The 15,691-nt window shown below is 31.6% G+C and overlaps 1 protein-coding gene and 1 non-coding gene across 2 annotated transcripts in view; both read right to left on the bottom strand.

Moving 5' to 3' along the window:
- Positions 1–255: 255 nt before the first annotated feature.
- LOC132703788 (fringe glycosyltransferase) overlaps positions 256–15,691 on the bottom strand; it is a 128,000-nt gene continuing 112,564 nt past the window's right edge. Inside the window, exons 7-10 of the mRNA XM_060673261.1 lie at positions 11,431–11,501; positions 10,330–10,424; positions 8,619–8,701; positions 256–1,672 (exon numbers count right to left, since the gene is read on the bottom strand). Coding sequence (XP_060529244.1) covers positions 1,606–1,672; positions 8,619–8,701; positions 10,330–10,424; positions 11,431–11,501 — 316 coding nt within the window. The 3' untranslated portion in view covers positions 256–1,605. The remainder of the gene's footprint in view (positions 1,673–8,618; positions 8,702–10,329; positions 10,425–11,430; positions 11,502–15,691) is intronic.
- On the bottom strand, positions 8,846–8,917 carry Trnae-uuc (transfer RNA glutamic acid (anticodon UUC)). Its single transcript has one exon. It is a non-coding gene; the product is annotated as a tRNA-Glu (tRNA).

Raw genomic sequence — 15,691 nt, 5'->3', positions numbered from 1 at the left:
AATTATTAATATAATATATGTAATATTATTCTTAGAATAATTAGTATCTCAATTATCTTGCCCATATCTATAATTACCAGTAGTAACGCTTTTATTCACCAAACTCGTCTTTCTATAGTATGCAAATGGGCGTGACCTTAATTAAGAAACGATTTTAGGTCTTTAAAACGATTGTTTAAATACATCAATTCCTTTTTTCCCTTGGTAGTGATATAAATAATTATTGTAAAAATAAAACCACAACCTGTTCTCTCCACCATAACGTTTTAATTATAATTTACAATAATTGTCAACATACAAAAATAATAAAACAACTTTAAACCTTTTAAACATTTTAAATGAGAAAACTATTTATTTATTTATTCCTATACAGTGCTGTACAAAATTACTACCAAACTTTACAATGTTTGAGCAAATAATTGTGATAGAGATTTCTATATAAACATTGCACCTTAATGTTGATAAATTATTGCTAATGCGTTTTTATATACAGTATCTTTTGTAGCGAAGTGTATCACAAAATGATAAATCAAAGTCACTTTGTAACAAATAATGTTAAAAATGATATTCTACAACTTAAAACAAATCATATGTCTTTCTTATTCTTGGTTGAAATAATATTAAAACTAAAAGAAAAATTAAAAAATAAATAAATATTAAACAATTTGGGACATTTTTGTTACATACGAAAATGAAGAGGAGATCCATCTAGCTTTCAAAAATTTAACCGCTCTACAAAAACAATTCCAGACTAGTTCCTAACCTAACAATTCTTAACTTACGTAATTAAATGGTATACCAGACCTACTAATACAAATCACAGATTTTCAGTGGCCAAACAGCGAAGACAACAACAATTACTATTCTTCCAACCGACTAAATAATTATGTATCCGAAATACCAATGATTATAGAGTAAGGGTTTCTGCAAAAGAGTCTCATATAGAACTGTAAGTCATTGTTTTTTAGAATCTGTATAATTAGACGTTCTGCTTCATGCGAAATTGAGTTAATTACCATGGTGTAATGACAGTAATTGCACGATTCTGAAGTCTATTAATGATTGTTATCTTTCAGTTGTACCAACTATGTTTAAAGTAAAGGCATTATGACTAGGAGTCCGCATTCAACTATTCTTCGAGCCTTAGCTAAAAGAAAAAGAAGACAACTCCCCGCCTATAAACCAAAAAACTGGTTTAACAAGTTAAAGCTAGCAATCAACTAATTAAAGAATATTTTTGTTAGAGAAACGTAATATGTGATACTCTTATTAGAAGTTAAATACTGTTTTAAATGCATTACATATTACCAAAAATTTGAGGCAAAAAATGAAAAACAAAATTTTTAATTTTCCTTAATTGAAAATTCATCATTTTTAAATTTATTTTGTCAAAGTAGTCGAATGAGTAGTCAGATTAAAAAATATGGTCTGTTATGTTTATGTCAGCTAAAAGCTAAAACTATGAATTCCACAAACCGTCCCAATAATTTGACGTAGTCGTAAACTCAGAGCTCCTAAACATAATGCCAGAACCATACCCGAAATTCACATGTTTTATTATTGTCAATTTTCCTCCGTAATCCAAAGGGTCGCTTCGGCAGAACTTCATCTTTTTCTCCTGGTCGGGCAGAAGTTGAACTGTGGAAATAGGAAACAATGCAAGGACAAAAACCTGAAAGAGAAAACGTGTCATTAGTAATGGAATGAAACCGCTGAATCATGGCGTTGAATGGGGGTTGGGTACGCTGGCCGGGTCAGATTTTGGGCAATTTTCGGCATCGAAACGAATCCTTTGTGATGACGAATTTTTTGGCAGGTGTCGGGAGAAGAAATTAATTGGATTTGAAAGAGGCCGTTTTTTGTTGTTTTTTTTTTGCTCTGCGGATACGCTTAAAATCAGGGGAAACAATCTCGTACCCTCAAACCTCCAGATAAACAGTTTTTTTGTAAATTTTACTTCAGTTTAAATTTTTATGTTAAATATTTATCAATAATTTTCAAAAAATATATTTGCAAGGGATGGGATATTTAATATGTTACTATTTTTTGGTTTCCTAATTGTGTATAAGCTCTAAAATGTCATTCTAAACAATTTTTCAAATATCTTGTTTCGATATTTTTGCATGTAACTCAACCTTCAGGTGAAATTTTTCGAATTTACTGCCGTGATATCGGTCACGTGACTAATATCAAAATGTGCTTTTCGGTTATCGGGAGCATAAGCACATTTTTATTATCGAAAAATCTGAACAATAACCAAACAATAACGAAAATTACTCTAGCTTTATGTAAATAAAAGTAAATAAATCTCCTCCAAACATTTTGTATTTAATTGAACTGAGGTGGCTTTTACTTAATAAAAATCCATTTGACACAATTAAATTAGAACAAAAATTGTTTAGATTTTCACAGTTATTTATTACGTTAGGAGAGCTGTTTCGAAAACAGCGTGCCTTTATCAAATACAAAACATATATACAATTTTCCGACATCTATATATATAATTAGGTAATAATAGATTCTTAATTACCAGTGGAGGGTTATAAATTTAAATTTAACGACGGACGCACATTTAAATCAAATTGGTCGTTAAGTAATAGATTTTATTAATTAGTTTAACAAATTTAGTTTTTTGCTTTTTGCTTCATTATGTAAAATACCAAAATTGTCGTCAAACTTGTGTATTTTTTAATTTGAATGAATGGCAAAGTTAGAATCCTAAATTTATTTTTATACGCTTTTTTATGTTCGTTAATACATTTGTTAAATGTTCCATGATCTATATTTCAACTTGTAGACTCCAGACTCTTGAGTTTTTCCTGATTTATATAAATTTGATCTTAAGATTGCTTTTAAAATTAAAAACACCAATGGAAAATGTGTAAGAATAAAACTGAATTACGAAAAACCCAAAAGTTCGGAGTCTACAAGTGGAAATGGGGATTACGTCCCAAAATTTATAGCGGACAAGCGGATGCCATTCATTTAAATTCAGAAATACACAAGTTTGACGATAATTTTGATATTTTGTATAATGAAACAAAAAGAACCAAACTAAATTGGGTAAATTAATTTAAAATGAGATATTGGATTCTATTACTTAAAGACCAGTTGGATTTAAATGCGCGTACGTTGTTCAATTTAAATTTATAACCCTACAACGGTAATTAATTATCTATTACTACCTGATTGTCTATATATATAGATGTTGCAATATTGTCATATTTTGTAATTGTTAAAGGCACGGTGTTGTAGCACACCATGTTTACCGCTTGGCGATGAATATTTGAGTGCTTGAAACATGTACTGATGTCTTGACGCCTTTTAATAAAAAAAAAGATTTTACACTAAATTACTGTGGAGAAAGACAAACTCATAAAAATCATCACATCACAAAGTCATAAAAATGATTAATTCATTGAGTGCATGCAAAACTGAAATACCAAACAAATGTACAATATATAGATTTTCTCCTAAATAAATAATCTACCAGACGTAAATTGATTTCATAAGCGCGGATTGCAATGGCCGAGACCGGTGAGAGACCAAGAAATTCAGTGAGTAATTTTGTAATAACAATACCAAGTGAATGAAAATTATGTATCTAAAAAGAACACTAACAGTCAAATATTTACTGCAAATTTTAATAGCTGACGAATGATGAAATATTTTTGGAAAATCTGAACCTTTTGCAAAAAGCACAGACTGTCAGAAACAGAAACAGGATTGTTGCTTTGCATAATTTTGTCCTAATTTTTGTATAACCACCACTCGCAATTCTATTATAAGCTTATTAATAAAATCCGATTTGCATTTACCAAACCTGCACATTTTTTCTTGGTTCAGTTGAACTCAGTTTTTTTTAAGAACACGTAAATTGTTTATTTATATTAACAAATTAAACCGTACTTGCAGTTCTATTGAAAAATAGTGGAATTAATAATTATTATTATTAATCAATAACAGTTAATATCCCCAAACATAGCAGCAACCAATAGTGGAATAAAATAATATTAACAACGGTAATTTTTTTTATAATAGTTAAACATAGCAATTTTTTAAGTTTTGGTATCTAATATTTTACAAAATGTGAATGGGAGGATAAAATTTCGGCTTCTGAACCTGTGCGAATTGGAAGAGCGAAATTTACGGCGGAGTCTGGTGATCCTAGTATTAAATGTTTGTTGGAAATGTCTTTTTTTTTTTCATACGCAATTTAAAGTGACAATTTGTTACGACCAGTATTCCTGCCTACGCTCGAGTAAATTGATATTCCGCAATTGTGTGTTATTAAAGAGTTACTGCGTTTTCTAAACTGGCAGGTCCATAAATTGAAGCGATTTCGAGAGCATACGAGCACACACGAGTACATAGGAAGTATATGGGAAAACTAATAGAAACTTTTGCGAATTTGGTATACGTCCATATATGATAATCTGTATTTCAGAAATATTTTCTCAAATACAGGAATAATGGTCAGATCTACCCGAAATGGAACTTATATATTGTATTTCGTCAATATACGTACTACGGGATGTCATAAATATATGGTCCAATATAACAATGATGAAAACTCGCGTGTCTAAAATTCCTCGTATTTTAATACACCTTATTGCACATTATTAATATTTATAATATGTTTATTCGCAATATCATGTTTGTTTTACCTTGTTCTAGCAGTCGATAATAACTAAACGATTTTATTTTACTTAGCTTAAGTTCTTTGTTAACCAGATGTTTCTTATTAGTAGTCTTTAACAGGACCATATTTATAATTCCAGGGTGATGTGCTTTTTGAAAATATTTTCTCCAATTTTAAAGCAAGAACTCAAATTTTTGCAACATTGCGTATGTAATGTTTTTACATTTAGGTCCAACCCAAGAAAAATACAGGTGTTTTTTGATTACCTACAAAAGTATACATTAAATTTTATTTACGTATAGATTTTTAAAAATATGAATGTAATTTAAGTTTTTATTCAAAAACCGTAAGGCTTTTTGTGAGTATTAATACAGTACGCCGTACCAAAAATGGATAGGTTAGAAGAGGACTTCAACGCGAACCACCCTGTATGCGAACACCATTTGCATCAATTGCGGTACACCTGCATCCTCTTTCTAGCGCGGATGAAAAATTGTTGACGGAAAATTTATCGACCTCGCACGGTGTAAAGTCTACGTGTTCAACATTAATTGGAAATTGTGGGGTCTGCACGATTTTACAAATAGCCGATTATAAAGAGGGGTATAGAACATTTCAGAATCGGTACATTTGACGACGAACTAAAAAATTCTAATTTAAAATTGTGTTTACCTTCGCGTGACTTCAACAATTCGTATTAAAAAGCAAAAAGGGCTTTTTATTAACGCTTTCTCGTAAAACATTGTTTTTTTCTTGACGTTTACGTCGCAATTTATTACCTTCGCTTATCCAAAGATATTTTAAAACGCGGCCAAATAAACCTTTTCTATAAAATTGGAGCAGCTGCTACGTGAAATTAAATCTTCTTTTCGGCAAATGTTTTTTTTTTGCAGAACACGGGTATACATTATCCTTGTAGGTTTCAAAAATAGTTATGGAAACTCCACATTCACATCAAACTATTATGAATCTGTAAGACTTTTGTAGTTTGGTATTATTGTTTGGTCAATTTTGGTCAATGGTAGTTGTAAACATACAATTCTTTTGATTTGTTTGACGGGCTCAAAACTGACATCACTGACATATTGATTACCTTCAAGTCCTCATTAACATATTTAACTTTTAACTCTATTAACTCAACCTCCGTCTATATTCTCCAATCCTAAGTAGGTTTTTCTGTTTACTTCATTTTTTTTACAAATGGATGGATGGGTGTCAATATGGAATTTGATTATTAATTCGCAAATTCTTTATTTTTAAAACGTTTAATAACATATCATTCTTACTGTCCATTATCTTCAAATATCAATTTTAATTGAGATCGGAATTCAGTGACCATTGCAGCTTTCCGAGCTTATATGAAATTGTACACAATTTGTCCACCTAAAAGGCTAGTTAACTGGGCCACCAACTTTCCCAAATCAGTTTCGAGGTTCATTCAAAAAATGATACAAAAAATTACTTGCTTAACCTCTATACTAAGGCCGTTGAATCTGTCTAAAATATTTTGAAAGTAAATAAAAGCAGGACCGCTCATGTAAGTAAAACCCTGACGAGAAACCTGAAATTTAATTTACGATCGCAATTCGAACCCTATAATTTTAAATTTGCACTAAATAAACATTTACTTACAAGCCAATACAAAAATTATTTATACATATTTTATACGCATATACCATCTCATATATTCATATATTTATAGTTTTAATCTCCCAAGGTAAATATGCAAATACAAAACTAACCAAAACTAACCAATTTTACAAGATTTCCGTTAGAAATATATGTAGGTAAAGTCGGGGGTAGAAAATTGATTTTTCTACTCCCGTCTGTAAAATATCTAATTACCCATCGATCTAGCGTTCGGGAAGCGTCACTTTACCACGTCAGTTTCGTCTCTCACGATTCCGAGCCCCTTCGGACATTTCCGGGATTTTACCGCAGGGATTTGGGGGCAATCGAATGTTTTCGGAGATATTTCCCACGCTTTGAATTTTGACGTTTGTCAATTCTGACAGTCATGTCAGTGAATATATTCATGTTGTTTTGCGAAAATGTACCCAAAAACTAACGGTCATAGAAAAAGTATAGTATGCAACACGTTCGGTAAACTTGTTAACTCACTCGTTTATTAAAAACTCGTAAGTCAAATGCCGTTTACCGCACTTGTTGCATAATATACTATTACCTAAATGCGGTAAAAGCACTTTGGGGACGTGTTACGTACAATATTATTTTCAAAACGTAACGGTCCTATTTAAATTTAAGTCAAACTTACGCCCTAAATATTGTTTTGTTACTATAGAAAACAATTCAAAGGTCAATTAAACTAATTTTTTTTTTTAATTTTCACCATGGTTAAAAAAGATTAAGAAGCAAAAAACTTTTAAATGATTGATGCATTGCTTCATTAATTGAAGTTTTCGAAGATAAAACTAACAGCGATATTTTTAAAATAATAACAAAAAATAATAATCTAACATTGATACCAATTCTTCAAAAAAAATCTGATTTTACTAGAAATTCGAAAAATCATTAGAAATACTACTTGGAAACTTAACCGGAAATTTAGGACCAAATGTAAAGTTGCAAAGAATATTTTTGTATTTCTTTTTTTTTATATAAAAAGTGGAACTTGGAGGCCAAGGAAGTCTAAAAGAATTTAAACCAAAAGAAGGACCGCGAATGAAATTTTCTAACAAATTAAAAATATATCAAGATTGAGACATTTCGAAGAACTGTCAGTTTTGGACAATAACTCTGATTCGAACACTGGTGCGACAGAGTCTTGTCACGTGTATTCGTAAATAGCAACAGTTGTCTTACCTCGTATTAAAACACTGCGAAAGTACTAATATTTTAAAGATGTTTTTTGCCGCACCAATATCTGGACATGACTCTTGTAGAGATAACCATATCTGATATATCTGATAAGCAATAATATTTAAATCATAAATTTATTTTTGCACACTGCACATCAAACATGTTTGCTGAAATAAAACTTGGTTCTTAGTTTTCTAAGGAATTGAAATTATTGTTTTTGTGTATATTTTTTGTAATAAAAGCAATTTAAATTTTAATTAATACGAATTTCACTAAATTTATTGACTTTTTATTTTACTTTTGTTCTGCAGCACCAAATTTTGTTCATAAAAGCTATATATCGCCAAACACATAGAGCAAAATACATTTTCTTATAGTGCACTACAAATCGGTATGGCTCTTTTTTTAACTAAAAATAAACAAATGATATTTGGCATATGACATAAATAAAATTTTTACTTTTTTTGAAATATTTCATTATTTTCCATCACTTCTGGTTTAAGATGTTTTTCATTTTTTGACATAACTTATTAAAATTAGTTTGATTTTTACAATAAATACTACATAAAAATGTATCTTATTACAGCTCCCAATAGCGCCAAATAATGCAAAACAATACCATATGCCAATTAAGGTACATTTATGTGATATCCCTATGCATTAAATTTCATTAATTTATTTTTAAAAATAAAAAATTTATATGGTACTAGGAACATCCGACACAAATTTGCAATAAGATATAGTCAATATTACAACTAAAATATAATATGTAACCTTTCATTATAAAAATAGTGTAAATTACATTGTTACGCTGAAACATTTTGCAAAATTTTCAATCACTTGTTAAAATCTAGTATAAATTTTATAAATAAAATAAACAGAATTACCAGATATTGCTGTAAAACTTATAAATTAATAAGCAATATCCACTATTATACCATTATATGAGAATTTAAAACATATTTATAAAAATGTGCTGTGTAATTTAACAAATTACAGTTACAATTCGATTTTGAAATAATACGTATAATAATAATAATACGTTAGCATGTCATACTCATTACAGTATGCACTACTACACTTCCTACAAATTACACACAGATTGTTCAACACTTTCAGTCATCATCTAAATCTACTTTCAAAAATAAGTCCATACCTGTTTTGGTCATACTTCTCGTCGAATCCTTCGATTCTAACAACGTTCCATTCGTCCTTTATTTTGGCGTAGCTGAACGAAATCTGCAACAAAAATTAAAACTATAAAACTGATTGCTAAAACGTTTGTTAAATTACCAAAAATGGTTAAGGGGCTAAAAACAAGTTACATAATTTAGATCAAATTTAATAAATAATAATGAACAAAACCAACAAAAAAAACTGTTATTCCGATACCGGGAATCGAACCCGAGCCTCCTGGGTGAAAGCCAGGTATCCTAGCCACTAGACCATATCGGATATAAAAACAAGATCAGACGGAAGAAATTCTAGCTAACTCCCCTATTATATATAATATTTAATAATAATAATAATAATAATAATAATAAATATTTCTAAAATTCTTAAAAGACACTAATGTCTTATTTGTATTTTAGAGTAAAAAGTTTGCGTTTACCTCTCAAAAATAATAAACAAAATTCTGTTAAAAATGGTATATTTATCGAACAGGATAGTTCTTTTGTTTCTAATATGTGATATCGTATATATCGTATCATAGATATAAGCGTAATTATGAAATTTAGGATGTGAATATCGTACGTTTTAAAATAGTTAATACAGGACATACCTAAATCTTGATTCGCTTGCGTGTTATTCAAAGACATTTATTACCAACGTAATGACATTTAAATTATTGTAAATTCAATACAGAATCAGTCAACATTAGATTACACATCGCATACAATATTACATAACGTATAGATAATTTTAACTATGACGTCATTTTAAACTTCTAAAAATACTCTAATATTTCATTCGTGCGCCAACGCTGGGCTAGTTTAGTTTCTTGTTGGAAAATCTTTAAGTAGTAGAACTGCCTGCAATTAAGCTGATGGTGGTCATAATTGCTAATTCAAAAAATAAATGTTCATAAAAATAAATTTTGCAATTTTTTATTATTCTTATATTATTTTTTTACCCGAAAAGAAGACAAGATACGAAAATAACTAACGAAAAAGTTATACTTTTAGTAGCTTATTCGAAGTAAAGAACAGAAATTCCAAAAAAGTCAATGGTGTACGTCTCTTTGGCAATACTATCGGTTAAGTTTATCATTATAAATGAAGTTTTCAAATTTCAACAAAATCGTAACTAAACAAGGCATTTCTCGAGCAACGTTTACAATACAAAAGGACCGCTGATTCTACCAGAATATAACCTTTAACATTCCCAAGGGCTCGCTATGTATGTCTGCCGACATTTAATTAGCAAAGCCGAAATTTATTTATTAATCGTTACACCTCCTCAAAGCCATGGTATTTCCTTACCTCGACTAGGCAATTTCAAAATGATTTTTTAACAAACCCCATAGGCGCCGCAGCTTTAAGTCCCAAGAGGATGGTGAGTGATGTTTTCACACACACAATTCACAATCTTCCATCTTTTACATTCAAAGAAATGATAAAATATTTAAGTAAGTTAAGTGCAAAATTTCAGAAAGTTACTGATCTAAACAAAGACTTTTCTGGAATATCACTACCACATTGACCATCCACTGTCAATCAGGCTTACAACGACTTGTTTTTGGCAAAAGCAACAAAACGTAAATTGAAAAAAACGTGCAGTATTTCCGAAAATATTCGTTACTAAAAACGCTTGCTAAAGGAAATTTGTAAAATATTTTATTTTTTTTTTACTTGAAAACGACTCACCTGATCTTCGATCATGTCCCTTCGGATAAATTTCATTGGTTCTAAGTGTGAGTGAAATTGATCTACTACGGTGAGGGGCTTCTTGAGTAGATGTTCTGAAACATTTCAAGCGAAATTAACCAAACAAACCGACGGACTGCAAAGAAAAAATAAAGTATATTAAAAAGATTAATAATAAGTCAGCAAGGATTGAGTTTGCCAGTTTGCAATCCAGAAGTGCTGCAAACGGATAATGGTTTGCAGTTTTTGATAAATGAGCCAATAATTTCAACTGACATATAACTAACTAGTAACTAACCACGATGAGCAATTCTATTAATCACTATATAACTAAAATGTCGCCTTTTTGCATTATTATCCTCTATGAAATGTTGTTTCATAGGTACCTACAATATACCTAAAAATAAGAAAGTTTCTTTCGGAGTCGATAGGATATCAAAATGTGCTGCACGAGGAACAAAATCCCTGGAATCGTATAAGAGACGATTTGTACCCGTCACAAACGTTGGTATCATCGCTAAATTGAGGAAACGTCAATTAGATTAAACGTCCGTAATTGCTGTAAATTGTCCCTAATCGGACGTACGGACGTTTCGCAGACACCCACACACAAAACCCGTTCTATCTTTTTGTATCCGACAAAAGCAGGTTATTCACCTGTCAAATTTTTTGACCCCATCTGTTGCGTGACATTTTATCATCGCCAGTTAAAACAAACGCAAATATTCATTCCGTTTATTATATGGTGTATACTGTTCCAAATTATTGAGTTCGAATACACAAAATAAAATAAAATAATAATAATAATTTACTTTTTGATTTAAAACCAAGATTAAATAGGTATCTGATGCCAAATTCATTTTTTAAAAGGTCGTTCTAAATTCTAATTATATTTACCCGAGGAAAAGGGTTTTTATTGGATTTTTCAATATCTTAATACTTCCAGGGAGGGTGGGACAAATATATCTCTTAAATGGTCCTTTCTTGTGCAAGTAATGGTTTTCTCCCGTCTAATTAACTATTTGAGTAACAATAACACAACTTGATTTAGATTCTTTTAAAACGTGTTTTTTGTTATTAAATATTTTTTCTTGGACTTACCTATAATGTAGCCCATTGTGACGTCATCTGGTAGTCGAATTTTCTCGCCGGTACTAATGAACTTTCCATCGCTGTAACAAAATATAAGCGTTAAATATTTATGTAAATTGCCACAATCTAATTTTTTCTGGTCGTTAAACGAAACTGCTGAGCAGTCAATGGCGATGACAAGCAGATAAAGTGTTATACATATCGTCAAGTTCGTTCCTAGCAAACCCCGACAACTCGATCTGACCACGTGCCTCGTGGACTCTCCGTGTCTGAGGTCGAATCGTGAGGATCGGTACGCCGCCAGCGAAACCTAAAGACCGACGTACACGGTAACGGTTTGATGGTCGTTTGTGCTTGAAGCAATTTTAAGAGGGACTTTTCTTACTAAAAACATGGATGTATTCCACTTTTTTATTGCTCTTGACGGACCGTAGGTAAAGCTTATGCTTAAAAGGAACCAAATTTTGGGTATTATAGACTCAAGAATCGTTACAAAGTGTATTATGATTGAAAGAAATGATCTTATTTGAAAATTGAATAATAATATATTTCTAGTGAATTATATACAGGGCGACTGCTACAGCGTTATAGTCGACATAATTCAAATCATATTTAGTTCAATCTGAAAGTTAATGTTAAAAAATAAAGAAGGCGTTGAGGCTAAAAATTAAAATGAGATAATGTATGTCTTTTACATACAGTCGCAATGCTGCTAAGTCCATTGCACTGCATTGCATCATTTTATACTATAACTTCTATACAAAAGATAATCACTTTATTTCCAGTAAAGTTAACCGCAATCTCAAAAATACGTTTTAGTTCTTGACTCTGACACCCTGTAGCCTTTCATATATTTATCTTGAGCTTAACTATACATGGTGAATTAGTTGAAATATAAAAGGACGGGCAATGAAAGTAAAAACATCGAAACTGAAATATACAATTTTAATGGATCAAACAACGCTTTTGGTTAATAAACAAATTTAAAAAATATGTGCTTCAACTTGTCACCTATTTTTCCACCGATATTCGGTTTAAAACAAATTTTTTTCAATTCTGTGGAAGTCCCATCGTTCCGAACCCTGCAACTAAAGTACGCCCAAAGTTGTTAGCTAAAGTAGATCATGATACTGACGTGTTAGGGTTATACTTAGTTCACGTCCAATCAACGTGAAGAGAAGGGAGTAGAAAAAAATACATTTAGATAATAGTAGATAGTAGATAATAATTAGATTTGTTCAGTGGTCTAAAACTTATAGGAAAATAAACATTTAAAAAATTTTCAACGAAACTTCCGCAGGCTAATGTATCGTAATAGTATTTATAAAACGTCTGAGTTCTTCCTGCATCAGTTGTTGTTGAGCCTACTATTGAATTAGAAATTAATAATAATCTGCCATTCTTAGATATTCTTACCAACAGAAGATCTGACCTAACATTGGGTTAGTCTGTTTACAGAAAACCTACGTACGCAGACCGATACCTTAATGCATTGTCACATCACCATCCAGCCCAAAAATCATCGGTTATCAACTCTCATGTTTACGCTCTTCCCTCTAATAATTTCCATATTCAAGATATTAAGCATTCCGTCACAAAATACACTTCACCGCAACCTTTCAAAGACAATGAGTCCTGAAGCAACCCCACACTTGCCACTGTTGTCTTTTTTTTTGTTTTCTTCATACTCTACTCTACAGAGCAGGTAGAGAGTAGAATGTGAGCTAGTTTAAATTAAGCTCTGAAGAAGCCAACAGGATGATTGGCGAAACGTCAGCAAGTTGCGGCGCCTAAAGTAATAATTCTAAATAAATAATAACTCTCAGTTTCAAAGGGAATTTATGACATTTCATTTTATGAACATAATGATTCGCCTCCTCCTTTGTAGCCCATCATAACAACAATAGATTTTCAACTCTATAATACCTAATTGCGGATGAACCAAGCTTGTGGGAAGTTCCACTTTAAAACGTCAACTTCGTTACCCACGGTTGCGAGCCACTTTGGACAATTACGATATCTTAGTCACTGGTTCGAGAGCAATCGGTTCATCAGTTTTGATAGTCACGTCACACGTAACTCAGTGAATTTATTCCAATCTGGCGTGAATCACACTTGCTGATACTATAACCTTGTCACGTAATATTTTCTCTATAACATCGTATAAGAAAACAGCAAAACCCTACGAAACAAGAACGAACGGAACCGGACGTAGTGTGTGTACGCCTTTAGGGCAAGTTATACCGTTTCATTTTTTTCCCTTAATTTATGTAAGCGACCAAATATGAATGGGGACTCGAAGAAGTAATTCCGCCCGGCGCATAAAAAGGCGAGGAAAAGGAACGACCAACTTTCAGAAAAGTCGTTTTATTTTATGCTAGTCAATAACGTAGAAAAGGCATCCGAAGGGCTTCGCATTCAACGCCGTAAATTCGTGCCTTTGAGGGGCTAATCTGTTAGTTAAGACTCTAAAGGGACTTGCTACGGGATATTTTGGGAGTTTGAAGGAACGGCGTCAGCTTAAAATTCTAATCACTCCCACGACCTTTCGTCTAACGTTGAACGGATCGTCATTGAACAGAAATAGAGGCAGGCAATCGGTCCGAGTACCGAAGAAATGTTGAAGCGCAAAAAATGTAACGAATAGTCGGAAATATTGACAAAACGGCAACAAACATTTTTTTTTGCTTTTTAGTCCGGTTCAGGACGTCTGAGACCTTTCATACCTCTAACCAAAGGATTTGTTCCTCTACATGTTGCCTAATTTTAGCAAGCAAAAGCAAAAAATAATAAGGAAAAACAATATCTATTTCTGCATACCTTTTTCCAAGAAAATATTGCCACGTATCCACTACGATATAAGCAGATAAAATTAGCAACTCTTTTTAATTGCAAATTAAATTAATTTTAAATTAGGACTTGAACGTGAAAATAATAATAATAATAATAATAAATAAACTTTATTCGCAAGAAATTAATTACTGAAAACATATTTGTATAAATTATATATAATTATCGGCAAAAAAGGACTGAAGGCAATTTAGAACTGGTCAAAGTTCAGCCCCAGAATTACGTACCATTTTTACATTCACATTCACATTTACATTTACATTTTACATTTTTACATATAATCCCTATTAAAAATGTCAGTAAAGTCGAAAAGTATTTTTATAAGGACAATAACTTAGTTATAGTTTTTGCCAAACTACGAGATACTAAATATTATAAAAAGGTAACAAGAAAATTCCAATAATTCCAGAAAAAATAGAGTGGTTTATTATATCATTTTATTATTATCTTATTCTGCAAATGTAAGGAACCAGGTGATTTGCACCACAGCAACAATTAGACCTCCTTTCTTAAAATATGTTGTGATCACTGACGTCACAATGAGAGTAATCTTAGATTACACAGGTCCACAGTGATTTTGATGTTTGAAAGCTGTTTGCTTATTTCTATGTTTATGGAGGCCTTCTTTCCAAAAAACGCCATATTTTTGCTCTATCGCGTCATTTTTTTTATAGCGCTCTATATCTTGAAAATTTTATTTTATTTTATTAATATACATACCTATGACATGAATATGAAATTAAATGTAATTTGGCAACTCTGGATAATATTAGACTTCTCTGCAAAGCAACAGAGTTGGCGCAGAAGCGTCAATATAACGTTATAACCTGTTTATGCACAGTTTGTTTGAATTGGTAGTAGTGCTACTGTGTTCACCGCTGTTGTCCTCGTTGGTGAGTATTTCTAGTGTTCTAGAACGTATAAGTATGGAAAGAAGACATTGTGTGAACAATCCAAATAACTTTTGTTATATATAAAAAATGTCGACCAAGACAAGTCCTGGGCTAATCATACTGTTTGTTCCGTTTGCATTAAAGAATTAAGAAAACTGGCAAAAATGTAGGAAGAAATGTTTAAACCTTGGTGTTCCTATGGTATGACGAGGACTCACAGTGATGATTGTTATATTTGTTCGTGTAATGTTCAAGGATTCAACAAAAAAAAAAGAAACAAATTGTGTATGCCAATCTTGACTCTGCTATACGGCTAGTTTCTCATGGACCAGATGTACCGATACCTATCGCCTCAAAGAAAACGTCATATCGTTAGAATCAGAGGAATCTAATTCCAACCCAGATGACTCAGATTTCGCACCAAATTTCAGAGCGCCCAAAGTGTTTAACCAGAGAGACCGTGAATTGCAACCATATTCCTGGTATAAAAAAAGAATATCGCCTGGTTATTGACTCAATGAACTGGC

This window comes from Cylas formicarius, unplaced genomic scaffold (assembly GCF_029955315.1).
Source record: "Cylas formicarius isolate icCylForm1 unplaced genomic scaffold, icCylForm1.1 PGA_scaffold_6__28_contigs__length_40554024, whole genome shotgun sequence".
Taxonomy (NCBI): domain Eukaryota; kingdom Metazoa; phylum Arthropoda; class Insecta; order Coleoptera; family Brentidae; genus Cylas; species Cylas formicarius.
Note: the sequence above shows the minus strand (reverse complement) of the source record. Positions and strands in the feature narration are given on the sequence as shown.